The sequence below is a fragment of the Leuciscus leuciscus genome (assembly GCF_965113295.1).
Source record: "Leuciscus leuciscus genome assembly, chromosome: 16".
In the NCBI taxonomy this organism is placed as follows: Eukaryota; Metazoa; Chordata; class Actinopteri; order Cypriniformes; family Leuciscidae; genus Leuciscus; species Leuciscus leuciscus.
Genome location: NC_138740.1, coordinates 33,135,854 through 33,152,085, shown reverse-complemented (window position 1 = coordinate 33,152,085; position 16,232 = coordinate 33,135,854). Strand labels below are relative to the sequence as shown.

Here is a 16,232-nt window from a genome sequence, read left to right as displayed (position 1 = left end):
GATGGGTTGGTACAGGTTGTTTCTTTCAATAAAATACACCTTTACCCTTGCTATTGTGGTTGTGCACTTAAAAAAATAAATAATTGGTTATATTTTTTATTTGTGTAGATTGGTCCTATCAGAGGCCTTCATACTCCTATTTCCTGGGTGACGTTATTAACATCGAGGCATCTGTGCATCAGTACAATCATGTGCCTCTGCGTGTGTTTGTGGACCGCTGTGTGGCCACTCAAGTACCTGATGTGAACTCCCTTCCAAGATATTCCTTAATTGAGAATCATGGGTAAGGTCATGGCCCTTGATGCGGTAGGACTGTTTTAAGTTGTTTGTAACCACTGTCACAGAATCATGGGTAAAGTCTAGTTGCTTGACGCTCTACAGTTGACGTTCATGAGTTGCTCTTTGTGATCATTTTGTTGTCAGGTGCTTTGTGGATGCCAAAACTACAGCTTCCAGCTCCCGCTTCATGCCTCGGTCTCAGGTTGACAAGATCCACTTCCAGCTGGAGGCGTTTATGTTCCATGAGGGCAACAGTCCTTCTGTATGTATTCTGAATATCATGTGTTAATTTGACTTCTCTTCTGGACTGCTTTGGTTTTGTGACTTGTCTGTCATCCCTTGCAGATCTACATAACCTGTGTTCTGAAGGCAACTATTGCTTCTGCACCCAGTGATGCTCAGCGCAAATCTTGTTCCTTTGCCAATGGGTAATTATTTTTATTTAATTACAAATTATGGACTTTGTTCATTTTGAAGGTTCCATGTCTTGTCTTTTTGCAGGTGGTCTGCTGCTGATGGAAATGACCAAGTTTGTGGTTGCTGTGACTCAACATGTGGTCCTGATGGTGAATTTGCTGCTTCTCCCTATGGAGGTTAGTAGCGTTTTCTCTTTCTAAGGTTGCTTTTATTCAAGTGCTCTAACTTGGCTCTCTTCTCTCTAGGCATTCAGTGGGAAGGCAAGGCCTCACTTGGTCCTGTAATGGTTCAAGGGCAAAAGAGAGGTTCTTAATAAAACTGACAAACCAATCCTTGCTTGTTTCTGACTTGTCATTTTGCCTCAAGTCCCATATACCATACAACCATAGGGTTCTGGAAGTTTATGCATTTTCTCCATAGGTTATCTTAAACTGAGCATTTTAAATGCAGCTACTGTAAGCTCCAAGGTTAATTGGTATATGCTTTTGAAGCCATCAGTTTACAATACATGTTTTTCGTTTAACAGCAGAATTTCCTGACAAAAAACATATCCATGATGCTTTTAAGAATTTGGCAGACAAATTATTCCAAAACTGCTCTGCAGGGAACACCTTGTACCATGAAGCACTGCTCATGTAATGGAGTTGATCTCTCTAGTCTATTGTATTCCTGTGCTCTCACAGTTTGTATATGAATATTGTGATGCTTAACATGAGTATACAAATATATTGTTTTCAAAAACTTGCACTTTGAAACCCATTTTTAAATGTTTGCATTTAGGCCTCAAACTCTGTGGTGATGAAAATAAATGGCCAAAATGCTTAAAGTTGCCTGTTTTTAGTTAAATGGCTGCATCCGAAATCACGTACTCTATTGAGTAGGTATTTATTATGAATAAGTAATTATTTCACAACCTCTAAAAAGTATGTTGTGTAGTATGAATGAAATCCATATATACTACATCCACCATGTTATCATTGTCATGTGACCTTTCAGCATCAGTTGTCGCTTCACTGCCATTCACAAATCCTCTCCTGAGGCCTCATGGGATAGTAAAGTGTCCATCGTATGAACACTTTTGAATCTAGCCGTAAGTAGTAGATCATCCAGGTACTTTTTGCCTACTCTTTTATGAGTTCTGTAAGTTCGGACATACTACTTTTGTCATATACTGTTTTTCGCCAACTATATAGTAGGGAAGTATGCGATTTCTGATACAGCCCTTTTATCAAATAAGAGAGACTGACCCTGTGTCTCGATGTCCATACTATCCATCCTAAACAGTATGTGAGATTAAAATAAGTGTGACCCAAAACATAGTATGTTGAAAAGAGTATGCCTGAAGTCCCCAGATGGTCTACTATTTCTGGTCGATTTTCGAAGTGTGGATCCGTGCTCATTGCTCACTATAACGGCTAATATTGCCCACAACCTATTGCGCTTTGGAGGAGGATTCAGTTCAGAACTACAAACACGAGTTAAAAGTGTTCAGAAAACTACAAAACATGGCTGATGTGCGTGACCGATGGGTCAAGTAGAGAGTCTTCACAAAAACAGTACATACTGTTAGGGCATAGTCAGGGCCGGCGCGTCCATATAGGCGAACTAGGCAATTGCCTAGAGCGGCACTTTTGTAAGGGCGGCAAAATGTGTGCCAACCGGGATGAACAATTCACAAAATAGGCTATATGATTCGCTGAGCTGCCGCTGCCCCGCCCCGCCCCCTGCTCTCACGAGTCATGACTGAGTGATGGGAAGTTCAGATCATTTTACTGAGTCTCTTTTACGATCTCGTTCATCAAAATGAACGAATCTTTATTTGAGTAATTTCGTGGCTTAATTTCGTGGCGTATAATTTAAGTGGCTTTAAATGTTACTTTTAACAGCCAAATTCCCCGATCACATCCACCTACGCAATGTTGATCATATTCTGAATTAAGAAAATCATTATAATGCAGTCAAAAATAATTTACAGGGAACATAAAAATGACTTAACCTTCCGAGTCTTTCCATTTGTAACCTGACATACGCCATGAATCGAGACTTTTGAAGGAGAAAGCACACCAACAACAGAGGGGTTCGTTGTTAAAATATATTGATCCAAGGAGTATTTGCAAGGATGACACGCCGTCAAGTCCACCAAAGAACCAAGAGGCCGCTAGCACAGCTAACCTTACTGGAATTTCTATTTTAAAAAATGTTACACACCTGGCATCCCTCTCGAAACGGTTCTCATTCGCGCTTGAATATGTTCACACTATAAATTTTTTTTTTTTTTTTTTTTTTTTTTTTACAATTATCTTATATAGCCTATAGCCATTTTAATAGGATGGACAGTTGAAGGAACCCAACCTATTTACCAAAATATTTGCTTCCTCTTGGCCTACTAAAGTGTTCATACAACGGGAGTAGGCTATTCTCTGGCTAGAGCAGAACAGCGGAGTGTGTGTGGACAGAAGTGCCTGAGCTTGTGTTTTGGGTTAAGCTGCGTTGCTTTGACATAGTGGAAAATAGAATAACAGAAACAAAATGTATTAGCCTTTTTACCCGTTATTATCAATCTAAATTAATCTCGTTTTTAATTTAACTTAATTTCGTTTTTCTTTATTTAAATTTCGTTTTTTCTTCATTTAAATTTTGTTTTTCAAATTTCGTTTTTTCTTTATTTAAATTTCGTTTTTTTTTTATTTCAATTTTGTTTTTCTTTATTTAAATTTCGTTTTTTCTTTATTTAAATTTTGTTTTTCTTTATTTAAATTTTGTTTTTCTTTATTTAAATATACCCTTTACTGTGTCAGTAATTTTTTAATCAGAAAAATATTAGACTACCTTAAAAGTAGCCTATTGCTTAAGTTAACAGACCTGTGAGTGTGCGTTTAATAAGCAAATAAGCCCTGCCCGCGTGAGGTGCGCCGCTTCCCGTTCGCGCTGTTCTGTATACTAAAAGTTTATAAATTCTGAACGTGTTGCGTCTCGTGTGTCCATCTATATTGCACCAAATGCGATACTGCACTCCCTTGTGAAGTCGATTGGATGAACGGTTCTCCAAATAATCAAAATGCAAACAGAAAGACAGACATATGATTCTTGCCTTTATTAGAGAGAAGAATATGTTCAGCTCCCTCTGCCCGAAGCTTCAAATATTCGATGTTCATTAGATCGAAGCTTCGAAGCTCAAAAATGGTATTCTGACCAGCCCTATTTTCGCCTAGAGCGGCAGAAGTGCACCCGCCGGCCCTGGGCATAGTATAAGTAGGCGAATTGAGACACAGCAAGACAAGGGCTGCGTTCGAAACCGCACATTCAAGGAGTAGGTACTTAATTTCAATAAGTACTTACTTCGAAAGCGCTAAAAGAGTAGGTACTTTATAGCCTGAAGTATGAATGCGAACTGGACATCTGCCATGTTGACGTTATGTGACCTCCGACGCGTTATCACAAGCGTTAACAAGCGTTAACACGTTTAATTCATCTGTCTGTAAATATCTTGATATTGATTAAACTTGCTCATTTTGTGGTCTTTTTGAAGAAACTGCTGCCCATTTATTTTGTGAATACATTTAGGTTTAATTTAAGTTCTTATATTTAACCCTACTAATGTGACCCACCGTTTTATCCTTAACGATATTATTTATTTTTATTACGAAATCCAAAAATTGTCATCTCTTGATAATTTCTTTATTTTATATCCAAACATTTTCATCCACAAGCAAAAGTGGCTAACTGCTTTATGTTTTCCTCTTTTTCTTGTTGAATTTAACTCTCGTTTCATGCCTCAGGCCTAGGCCTATAAATAACAAAAAAAATCATTTTTTAAATGTATTATAATGAATTATTTAAGAGAATATATATTAAGATATTAAACCTTGTAGGTTCTTTTTTCCTGTGTATAAAATCTCATATTATGTATGCGAACCCATGATATATATTTCCTCATAACATCAGTAATACGGCCCTACCTAGAACGGTTTTCCTCAGCGTTTGTCTGCACAAAGGGCAGCTGTGCGAAGATTCGCCATTGGAGAAAACTGTTGATTTTTTACTCGAAAAATGTAAGTATCATTAATATAAAAAATGTATATTACCCCAGAATGAATTGCATTGCTATCCCACCCCAAAACATACAATAATAACAACGATAAATGCTGACCAATACTTACTTATATTACTTTTTACTGAAAATGTTATACTTCAATAAAACAAACAAAATGTAATGTATGTCATATGACATAGCTATGCATGAATACACTCTAGATATAGTGAACATATCTACGTTTTCAATTAAAGCATTAATTAATTAAATTATTTTATTTTATTTACTGACAACAATGAGAAATATTAATAAATTACTAAAAGAATGAATGAAAGTCACCATCACACAATAAACAAATGCATATACAAGTCAACACATGAAACAAAGCTTTATTCAAACTACAATCATGTATGTAGGCTGCAGGCGCTGAACCCCACATCCTTCTGCCATCTCAACACAGCAATTCCCATTCTGCGGCTTTATTCTGATGGATCAGCTGACCGCCAGAGGTGAGCCGTTCCTTCGTGCCTGAGGTTGTTGCGTGATGTGTTGTGCTTCACAATCTGAGGAAATAAGGGCAGGTGGAGTATTCTGTATTCTCTTTTATGAATACAGAGGATTCGTACATACTTTTTCGCTCGCCTACTCTTTTTCCCCTACTATATAGTAGGGAAGTATGCGGTTTCGAACGCAGCCAAAGTTTCTATCATGGATAAACTGTCAGTTTCCTAATTGCAAAAAGACTTTAGATTAAAACCTCAAGCCTTTTTTTTGGCTAGTGACATTATAGCACTCTCTCATTGGCTAATGCATAAACTCTACAGGTCCAGAGGAGAATCAAAGGTAATCAATTAAGGTAAAAGGGGTGGAGCCACCTTAATTCAAAGGTATACAAACAGGCAAAGCCAATTACTGGTGTGTGTTGTGGTGTTTGTGTCAAAGTTTGTTAGGATGGGGTTCCTGATAGTTGTCTTAGTGATTGTTGCATGTGAGCTGCATGATGTCTGGGGAAGTTTGAGGTACAGTCATAGTCCAAGAAGCATGGGGCCAAAATCAGATCCAGCTTCCAGAAGTCCTGCCCTTTCTCCTCAAGGATTCTGGAACCCTTTGCAAGTGGTTTCTCAGTTTCAGAGTCCTTTGGGTCCCAACTTCAAAAGCCTTGCACAGGAGCCTTTTGGCCTTCAGGAGAAGCAGCTGTTGCAGGGTCCAATGAAGCCTTTGGATTGGAAGTATCCCACTGTTCCTGAGGTGCAGAGTGAGTTGGTGGGGAACTTCCCGATGAGGCAACCCGTGACTCCCGGCAGCGTAGCGGTTCAATGCGGCGAGAACCGGGTTCTTGTAGAGGTCCAGCAAGACCTTTTCAGCAATGGTCAGTTGATCCAGCCAACTGGTTTGTCTTTAGGTGGATGTCCAGTTATTGGTCAGGATCCTGAGTCTAGAGTGCTCATCTTTGAGTATGAATTACAGGACTGCAACAGTGTGCTGATGGTAAGAACTCATGAATCTTAATGGGTTATTTTGGTGTGGCAGAAGAGCCAAAATCTTTCAAGGAAAGTCAGTTAACTTGGTTGTCATTTGCAATGCCAGGGCAACTAAGACCAAGTTCTATTTAAATGGGTAAATCCTGAATTTTCAAGCACTTGCCTTTTAAATAACCCCTCAAACAACATCTGATGTAAACTCACCCACAAATGGTATGAAAGGAACTTAAGAAACCAGATCAAATCTTGTGCCTTAATAGTGTTACCCAGGAGCAGCCAATGTGCATGTCTCCAAAACATTGACTATCTCTGGCAACACTGGAGCTTCTTAGGGCAGCTGTAGTGATGTGAAGACTTGATTAATTGGTGATTTTGCTCTTCAGGAATTCTTCCATATTGCACAGTGCACCTTCTCCCATTCATGGCAATATGAGTGCATGGTCTTGGTATATGTAAAGTCTCTGGGATGACCCTCTTGGTAACCACAATCTTTTTACAGATGAATGAGGATGAACTTGTCTACATCTTCTCTCTTACCTACAACCCTGAGGCGCTTGCAGGTACTCCAATTACCCGGTCTGATGGTGCAATTGTTGGTGTACAATGCCATTATCAAAGGCAAGTGATCTCTGTGACTTTCTGCACTTTCCCGTGAAACTGGGAGACCATTTGATGGGTAACTTGATGAACCACAGGCTCCAAAGTGTAAGCAGTGATGCCTTGAGGCCAGCATGGTTCCCTTATGCCTCAACCAAGGCTGGTGAAGAAGTCTTGCTGTTCTCCCTGAAGATCATGATGGGTTGGTACAGGTGTTTTTTCTTTCAATAAAATAAACCTTTACCCTTGCTATTGTGGCTGTGCCTAAAGTGTTTTTTTTGTATAGATGATTGGTCCTATCAGAGGCCTTCATACACCTATTTCCTGGGTGGTGTTATTAACATCGAGGCATCTGTGAAGCAGTATAATCACGTGCCTCTGCGTGTGTTTGTGGACCGCTGTGTGGCCACTCAAGTACCTGATGTGAACTCCCTTCCAAGATTTTCCTTCATTGAGAATCATGGGTAAGGTCATGGCCCTTGATGCGGTAGGACTGTTTAAGTTGCTTTTTGTAACCAGAGTCATGGGTAAGGTCTAGTTGCTTGATGCTCTACAGTTGACATTCATGAGTTGCTCTCTGATTTTTGTCGTCAGGTGTTTTGTGGATGCCAAAACTACAGCTTCCAGCTCCCGCTTCATGCCTCGGACCCAGGTTGACAAGCTCCAGTTCCAGCTGGAGGCGTTTATGTTCCGGGAGGGCAACAGTCCTTCTGTATGTACTATTAATATCATGAGATAATTTGACTTCTCCTCCATCTGCTTTGGTTTTGTAACTTGTTTGTCATGCCTTGCAGATCTACATAACATGTATTCTGAAGGCAACTATTGCTTCTGCACCCAGTGACGCTCAGCGCAAATCCTGTTCCTTTGCCAATGGGTACAGGGTTTTTTTGGGGGTTTATTTTAAGTCGACTTTTCTGATGTTGTAGGTTTCATGTCTTTGTCTTTTTGCAGGTGGTCTGCTGCTGATGGAAACGACCAAGTTTGTGCTTGCTGTGACTCAACATGTGGTCCTGATGGTGAATTTGCTGCCTCTCCCTATGGAGGTTTGTAGCTTGTGTTTTTTCTTTCTTTTTCTTTTTTTTCCCCCAAGTGCTTTAACTTGGCTTTCTTCTCTCTAGGCATTCAGTGGGAAGGCAAGGCCTCACTTGGTCCTGTAATGGTTCAAGGGCAAAAGAGAGGTTCTCAATAAAACTGGCAAACCAATCCATGCTTGCATCTGACTTCTCATTTCACGTCATGTCTGGTTTAACCTTTTTTTAATTGGAAGTGCCTCGTTCTGCCAATGTGGTGAAACTGATAGTCCTATTGTACATTTGTAAGTCCCATATAGCCTGGAACCCTTTGGTTGTATTGTTATATTGGACTTGCAAAGGTACAGAAGTTTTTCTCCATAGGGAATTTAAAAAAAAGAACCTTTTTAAAGGCTGCTAGTGTAAGACCAAGGTTAATTGATATATACTTTTGAAGTCATCAGTTTGTTACTTTGTTTAACTGTAAATTTCCTGGTGAAAATAATTACCCATGATGCTCTTAAGAATTCCAAAAGCGCTCTGCAAGGAACACCTTGTCTCATGACGCACTGCAGATGCAATGGAGTTGGTCTCTCTATCATTCCTGTACTCTGTGTTTGTGCATATTGTGACAATTGTTTGTAATCAGCTTCCACAGAAGTTTGATCACATTAAGCTGTAGTGGTGTACATGAAACTAGTCTACAAGTTGTTTGCACTCATGTGCTCGTTAGTTGACGTTATCTTTACAAGCTGTCAGTTTCTTGGTTGTAAAATTGTGTATGAATGTAGATATCTTAAAGCCCTCTAGTGACTTTCTAGAATTCTCATTTGCTAATGTAGTGGTTGTTCAGTCCTGGTCCAAGGGATCCACTCATCTGCACATTTTAGCTATATTAAGACTGTCAGTCCTAATCTGAATGAAATAAAAATTAGCAAGTGTGAATTTATTTTTTATTTTTTTACAAGTCTTTTTCAAGCTACATTGTTTTGAATCACATTTCTGTAAATCAGTTTCAATCTGACTGCTATGATTGGGGTTCATGTGGTTTATTAAACTTTCTCATGCCACACAATGTTAACATCAGATGCTGTTTTATGAAAGTCGCTGCAGAAACAAGATTTTTGTAAAGCGCTCAATGAGCAGAAAATGACAACATCATGAAGACATGGTTTGAAACCAGTGGAGACGACAGCACGGAATAAAGCTGCTCATACCAGCCTCCTATGGTTCTGTTGTGGCCTAAGAAGATGCAGTAGTCCAGTGCGGTGGTTAATACACGTTGTAAATAAGACATCTGCATTGCAGACCCCTATGTTGCAGTTGTTTTGGGCGTATGCTTACCAACACAACGTAATTTCCATAGAAATCAATGCAGATATTTCGGAAAGTGAAAGAGCGGCATGGATACACAAATCAGATCTGAATTAGTTGCAATATATAATGTGGACATCAAAAATGTTAGTTCAGATTCCAATCGGTTACACAAATAATCAGGGGCTCGTTCTTCGTACGTTGCTTATTACATCCGAGATCAAATGACACATCTAAGATGATATCATCGTGCTAATCATGATCTGGCTAACTCGGTTCTTCGAACACTTGCCGGATATGATTAGTATCGCTGGATTGAGTTATCTGAGATAATTGCGCGTTCATGCGCTGGGTTAAAAGGGGATATGTATCGATAGTAGAAACATTGATCAGCAACGCTGCTATTGGCTGCTCAGCGTGGCCAAAGAGCGCGCACAATTTTTCTCCTCAGCAGAGCAAGAACTAATAGTCGAAGTTAATTCGGAATTTTAATGTTTAATCAAAACGCCAGGGAACACCTCAAAGTCTACAAAAGCCAGGAGAGAGGGCTGGCAAAAAAGTAGCAGACAATTTAAATCCGTTAGAAGTGGCCATGTTAGATGTTTTTATCACTTATTAGCCTATATATTTGTATTTTAATAATTGCATAATTACCTTGTTCATTGTAATGTCAGAGTCACCACACTAGAACATGGGAGCAAATAAAAGTGAAGTACAAAAATATTCTACATAATGGTAATTTTTTGTTATATTATAGTCTCTTTTATAAAAGGCACTGTTAAATAAATGGTTGTCTGTTTATAAAAGCAACCAAGAAAAAGGCTGAGAAAAAAAAAGATAAGAAAAGATCTTAGTAGCCTACACTGTAAAATAATTTTTGCTGCATTAAATTAAGGCCGTATAGTCATTTCAACTGTTAAATCTTGAATAATGATGAATTGCTTTGACTTGTGAAAGTGAAAACTGATAAACTTATGTTAATGTAAAAATATTTTGCCATGAGTTATTGATCACATTTTTCCCGAGTGTAGTTCATTGTAATGACATTGTGTTTTCCTCTTTTGTGCACTTACATAATACACCAACACTTCCCAACACTGTTCCCAAGAAAGTGGTGGCTGAAATATGTGCAGTAAGTGGACATTTTCTAACTTTCCAAAGGAAAGAAAGTATAAGACTTTGTAATGTCCATTTGTTTCCATTGCACTGGACAGTGAATAAACCCTCTCAGATAACTGTCATATGGAGGAACTAGCCTACCTGCAAGTGCATAAATAACTTTACTTAATTTATACTTGTATGCTTTATGGCTGCAATATAAGTAGCAGGATTCCACATCTACAGAAAGGCCTACAGAAGAGTCTGCACAGACAGAGGAGACATAGGCCTACAGGTGGGCAGTGTATAGCCAACTTTTCCTTTTTATTTGTTGCATGAGGCATGTGTCTAATATCTCTTGTTGTAGGCATTTGAACACTGGCTTTTATTTACAAAGAACAATTGAAATAAAACTCAAGGAACTAAGCATATTTGTGTTTTATTAAACATTTAATGATTTTTTTTTTTGTGCCAATGTTGTGTAATATGGCACATGCAACAGTGTCACAGGCCCTGTCAGGTGTGCAACCCCTCAGACTTTTCCGACACTGAAATCTTCCCTTTAGTTAGCCAAAGTTCATTTCATTGTGTGCCCTTGTCCTGGCTAGAGCTGCATTGTAACTGGTTTGGGTCAGGGAATGGGGTCATAAAACACCTGTCTGCAGGCAGGAACATGTCATAATCACCTATGAAAAAATGCAGTTCTGTTAGGATCAGCATAAGTAATACAGTGAGCTTGATATTTAATTGTGGAACTTTCCTTACCACTTTCAAATAATGTGCATAAATGTGAATCTCTGAAAATTCTTAAGTCATGTACAGATCCTGGCCATTTTGCTTTCCCATTTGTGATATGGAAGATTTTAGTCAACTGCCTTTTTTTTATTTGATATAATATTATTAATCTGGAATATTAAGAATCCCAATAGTAACTGGGCTGCACATTTACATTGTGAACCCCCTTTCTGTTCACATAATCCCCTTCAGTTAATGTTGATCTTATATATATATATTTTATCTTTAAACAATAAACAGATTATCAGTATAAAGTCAACAAATGCATGGTTTAAAAAATCAACATACAGTGAGATGGTTTGATGTATAGGCTTCATATTGTGGATGCCTTCAGCATTTGAATTTGAAACTCTGTAATAAACTGATTAAAGATTAAGAGTAGTATTCGATTATCACTGTCTCTGTGTTTTACTATTATTTAACCCCTTACCTGTCACCCCCCTTTTTGAGAATGGACATTAAAATGCACTATTCAAGCTTAAATGGTTGTAATTCAAGAATGCTTTGGAGTATAGACCCAATTTTGGTCTTGTTTTAAAGGGGACAAAATGCAGATTATTACTGAGGTGAAAGCACTTCAAAAAATTAAAGTATGAAAAAGTTATGGAAGTTTAAATTTTACATTAAATCAAATATAATTTATTTAATATTTTTCTTTTATAGAAAATATATATTTTACAAAATATGTTTTACAAAAAATTTACTATAAAATCAAAGCCATATATCTAACCAAGTTGTGTTCCAAATTTGAAGTTGATATCACAAAAATTGAAGTTCCCATGAGATTTTGTTTAGGCGTATTACCAAAAATAGCCACCGGGTGTCATTGAATTCCATTGAATTTAACTGTATGCATTCTACCATAACAAATTAATAAATTTCTGTCCAAATATCACTTCTGTCACAAAATATGCAACCTTGAGACTCAGACCTTTCTGACAATATGTGTTTTGTCAAGATTAGAAAATATTTTGATAAAAAATTATGAAACATGACGACGCCCAAAAGGGGAGGAGCCTGATAAGATAATTTAGAGTACCGTTTCTATGGTAACACAATGTCCAATTTCAAAACAGTTTTCACAGGATGAATTCTGAGATTGTAAGCTTTCAAATGATACCTAATTTATGCTAACTACTAAAATATGTGATGTAATAAAAAAGGCAATAAAAAAGATAATATTATATTTTAGAGGATAATATGTATATTATACTTTTTAGAGGATAATATGATTTTATAAAAAAAAAAAATATTGACAAATACTAGATTAAATGTTTTATTATGAACTTTTAGCATGAAAACCAAAGTTTCAATTATTAAAAGTGTGTGCGTCGACTTTTTGTGACAAACGCCAGAAACGCCTGTTATCATGTAGATTTTTTGAGGTGCACTCTTCCGTACTGTTCCGGCATAAACTGTAACAAAAAACAATGCTGAAATATCTATTAAAGCAGGACATTAATTTCCAGTGTCAATAAATGCTTAAGTCAAGTGTTCAAAAACCTGTCATAAATTAATAAAAAAATTGTTAGAAACTATGAAGCCAAAACCCAGCACGCTTATAAATTTCCCGATTCATGGTCATGTCATGCTGGCAGCCACCATGAGAATGTGATCAATGCAGAAATGTGTTACCTATATATCTCATTTTATTCTGCATATCATTTAGCATTTGAAAAATACGTTTTAACCCTAATTAGAGTAGGCCAAGTAGTTAGTCAAATTCAGATTAGAGGTTATGTGCTCAAACCTTCTGCAGCGGCCAGAGCAAAAGCAGGCTTGTGTATGAGGCATAAAAACTAAAAACAGAAACAAAATCTTTTCAAAATAATGGCTAAAGTGAAAAAGAAAGTCTGAGGGTGTTCATCTAGAGATGAAAAGAAGACACTGCCACAAACAATTATACTATAAACCTAAAAACTGTAGGCCACTGCAAAATATAAATCATTTCTGTATTTATACTGCTGCAATTTATATGTTATTTTATTTATAATTCATAGTTACACATTAACCCTTAATTCAGAACTATACTTGGTACAGCACTTGGGTCAGTCTTGTGGCTGTTTTTAAATGTGCTATAGCCTATAGGCCCTAAATAATAGAACTTGAATAAACTAAAAACACATCAATAAAATGCAGAGACAATTGAATGATTTAGGGTTTATTAAGCCGGTGTTTACAAAAGTTGTGGATGAAGTGGATCAATATCACTCACTTGAATATGTGCTTTAATAAATTTGTTTGGTAAAAACAATAATTTCCTGTAGACCGGTGCTTGCGCCATGAAGGCTTCTGTCCACTAGATGGCGCTACAAGCTCGCCTTTATCCTGAACTCGTCAGCAGCAGCTGTCATCATTCACGTGCTCCTGCCAAAATCACATTTCATCATTTTATGAGTGTGCATTGCAGAGATGACTGCAAATTTCTTCATTCAGAAATGTAAATCTTCCAAACATTTATAAGAGTTTTGCCATTGTGCAGAGAGTCGATCTCTGAAATAATCTGGCACAATCCGAAATGAATTCACAATTTACACTTATATATATATATATATATATATATATATATATATATATATTTTTTTTTTTTACAGTAAAACCTGCCCACAGTGTTTTGATTCCTTAATTACAGTCAGCCATTTATATCAAACCCCATGTTATACATTAGATTATTATAATATATTTATGCTAATAGCCTATGTCACATAACGATATCTCACAATATTTTGCAGTCATTGAAATCTCAACATTATTTGAAATATTTATGAATTATTTATATATGTAAACAACACTTTTCAACACCCAAATGGAAACATTGGATACCACGAGAAATAAAAACGAGCTCTTATTGTTCAGAACAGGCTCGCCATCTGTCCAGCGAGTGAATTATCATCACTTATCGATTTTTTCCCCGATCCTTTCGCGTTCTACGGCGTGCGCGCTCCCGCCAGTGCAGCTGTCACCGGGGCCGTGAGGCGCGTGCTGCTGGTCCTACCAGACTCTCGTACATTTCGGTAGTACCGCCCAGACGATGTGTGGTGGGCGGGGTTAGTGAAGAAGTCAGATACATCTTGACATTCATCCAACAGAAGACACAGAAAAGCAACAACAATGAACGGAGACAGATGGAGAACAGACACGAGAAGTCACAAACATACAGATCAAGAGAAACAAACAGAGGAGCGCACAGTGCATTGCAAGTATTTTATAACATTAAGTCTTACTGTAGAGTGTATGATTTCACCACGTCTCCATTTAACAATTAGACACGGTAACTTAAGGCGTGCAAAATTGGTCCAACAATTGTGTTTGTCTAATTTAATACAAACGACACATTTCCACACAGTTAAATAAATGTTTTTCCTAAGTATGATTTTTACATTTTTTATAGTAGTTACAATAGTAACAATAGTTTGTTTGTTTCACTAGTCAGTGCTATCGTTGCTCAAATTGGTGTCCCTAAATTCCGCAAGGTAAATATGTTTATAATGTTTGGCTATGATTGGACATTTAAACGTTTTTGTTGTTGTGTTGAAAGTAGCGCTTTTGCTTTTTGAATGGTCACACTGCAACCTATTTTTTTACAGTCTAGTTTCGTGAGCGCTCACGAAACTAGACGGTTAGCGCGCATGCGCATGGTGCTTTAGCCTTAAAGCACCATGCGCATGCGCGCTCACAGTCTAGTTTCGTGAGCGCTCACGAAACTAGATAATAGCCTAAAACAACCCAAAATGAACCAAATATCAGAACTCTACATATGCAGTTCCAGTGGGGATTTCTTTAAGACTGCAAGGGAAGCTCGGCTTCCCCTAAAATGTCAAAAAAATAATGGTAAAATATGTACTATTGTGTTAACATTTTATTGACTAAAAATGCGTTAGAAAATGTTAATCTCAAAGACGAGTTCGTTCAGAATCAGTTACATACAGCAGGTCGGCTGACTCGATTTCCTTCTCATTCCCGTAGTAGCGTCACAGTGCATTTCCCTTTTGATGCCTAGCAATGGGGCTGTTCTGAGTTTTTCAGTGCTTCTAAACTAGACGGTCATTGGATAAATGCTGCGATTATGTCCCGCCCACGGACGCTCAGCGTCTCTGGGGGTGAATGAGGAGTGGGCTGTCCTGGAATCCGGGCTTCTGCGTGATGATTGGAGGGTCTGTCGAAAGGCTGCATTTCCTTTTGATTGACAGCGATTTCATACAATAAAAAGCCGCTGATGCTGAAGCTATTGGAGCTCAGTTTCAGTATGGTTGTCCAAACTGCTGCAACCTATTTCCTGGTATTTGCTTGTTGAAATTGCTAGCCAATTTTCATAATACATTTCACACAATTATACATTTATTATATTATTACTTATTATTTTTTTATATTATTATTAGTAATAATTAAAAAATAATTATTAAAATAATTTTAAAAATATTATTAGTATTATTATACTTTATTATATTATTATACCTTTATTATATTATTACATTTATACAATTATACCTAACTCTGCTGGCCTTTACGAGGACACTGGTCAAGTCACTGGAAAAGACGCCTAGATGGTACGACAGGGTCACAGAGCGTTTTCTTGAAAAGGAACGTAGAATTTACGTTTAAATAAATGGACAATTTTTATGATGTAGGCCGAAAATGCTAATTTCCCCTCTTTAAAAGACCAGCAGCCGCCACTGTGCAATTCCTGTATCTATTTTACATATTTTACAGTCACTGTTATGCGATATTATTTCGGCACTGCAGGAAATAACCGGATAGTCTTGATTGATGTTCATTGTCCCCACAAATTTCAAAATCAAACCTTTAGCATGCATATTACTAATATATTGGCTGTTTATTAGTAATTATAAAGCACATATTAATGCCTTATTCTGCATGACCATATTCTACATCCCTTAATCCGACCCAATTCCTAAACTTAACAACTACTTTACTAACTATTAATAAACAGTAATTAATACTTTGTTAAGCAGCTTATGGTGAGAATTGAACCCTAAACTAAAGTGTTACCATTAATAGTGCATTTAATTATTTTTATTGGGAAATATATATTCACATGAAAATGGGCTCTTTGTAAACCATAGTTTTATAAATTAATTCTATTCATATTTATTTTGGTCCATAAACTTAAAGCCATAACATAAAACAAAAAACTGTATAGGCAGAGGCTTATTACACCTATACATCTCAACTCTCAATTTCAAA

The 16,232-nt window shown here is 37.2% G+C and overlaps 3 protein-coding genes and 1 long non-coding RNA gene across 4 annotated transcripts in view; all 4 read left to right on the top strand.

Annotated features, from left to right (window-relative positions):
* Window position 1: 1 nt before the first annotated feature.
* LOC309478455 (zona pellucida sperm-binding protein 3-like) lies at window positions 2-1,307 on the top strand (the record flags this gene model as incomplete). The annotated part of the gene is made up of 6 exons (XM_082142047.1): window positions 2-5; window positions 109-283; window positions 424-541; window positions 625-707; window positions 781-872; window positions 942-1,307. The coding sequence occupies 6 exons, from the start codon at window positions 2-4 to the stop codon at window positions 1,007-1,009; spliced, it is 540 nt and encodes a 179-aa protein (XP_081998173.1). The 3' UTR covers window positions 1,010-1,307.
* A 4,332-nt stretch (window positions 1,308-5,639) lies between these two features.
* Window positions 5,640-6,865, top strand: LOC309478453 (zona pellucida sperm-binding protein 3-like; the record flags this gene model as incomplete). The annotated part of the gene is made up of 2 exons (XM_082142046.1): window positions 5,640-6,217; window positions 6,710-6,865. The coding sequence occupies exons 1-2, from the start codon at window positions 5,681-5,683 to the stop codon at window positions 6,863-6,865; spliced, it is 693 nt and encodes a 230-aa protein (XP_081998172.1). The 5' UTR covers window positions 5,640-5,680.
* Window positions 6,866-7,454: 589 nt separating this feature from the next.
* LOC309476961 lies at window positions 7,455-8,393 on the top strand. Its single transcript, XR_014198436.1, has 4 exons — window positions 7,455-7,519; window positions 7,602-7,684; window positions 7,762-7,853; window positions 7,929-8,393. It is a non-coding gene; the product is annotated as an uncharacterized lncRNA (long non-coding RNA).
* Window positions 8,394-14,096: 5,703 nt separating this feature from the next.
* LOC309478207 (uncharacterized protein) overlaps window positions 14,097-16,232 on the top strand; it is a 103,165-nt gene continuing 101,029 nt past the window's right edge. The window contains exon 1 of the mRNA XM_082141827.1: window positions 14,097-14,223. Coding sequence (XP_081997953.1) covers window positions 14,139-14,223 — 85 coding nt within the window. The 5' untranslated portion in view covers window positions 14,097-14,138. The remainder of the gene's footprint in view (window positions 14,224-16,232) is intronic.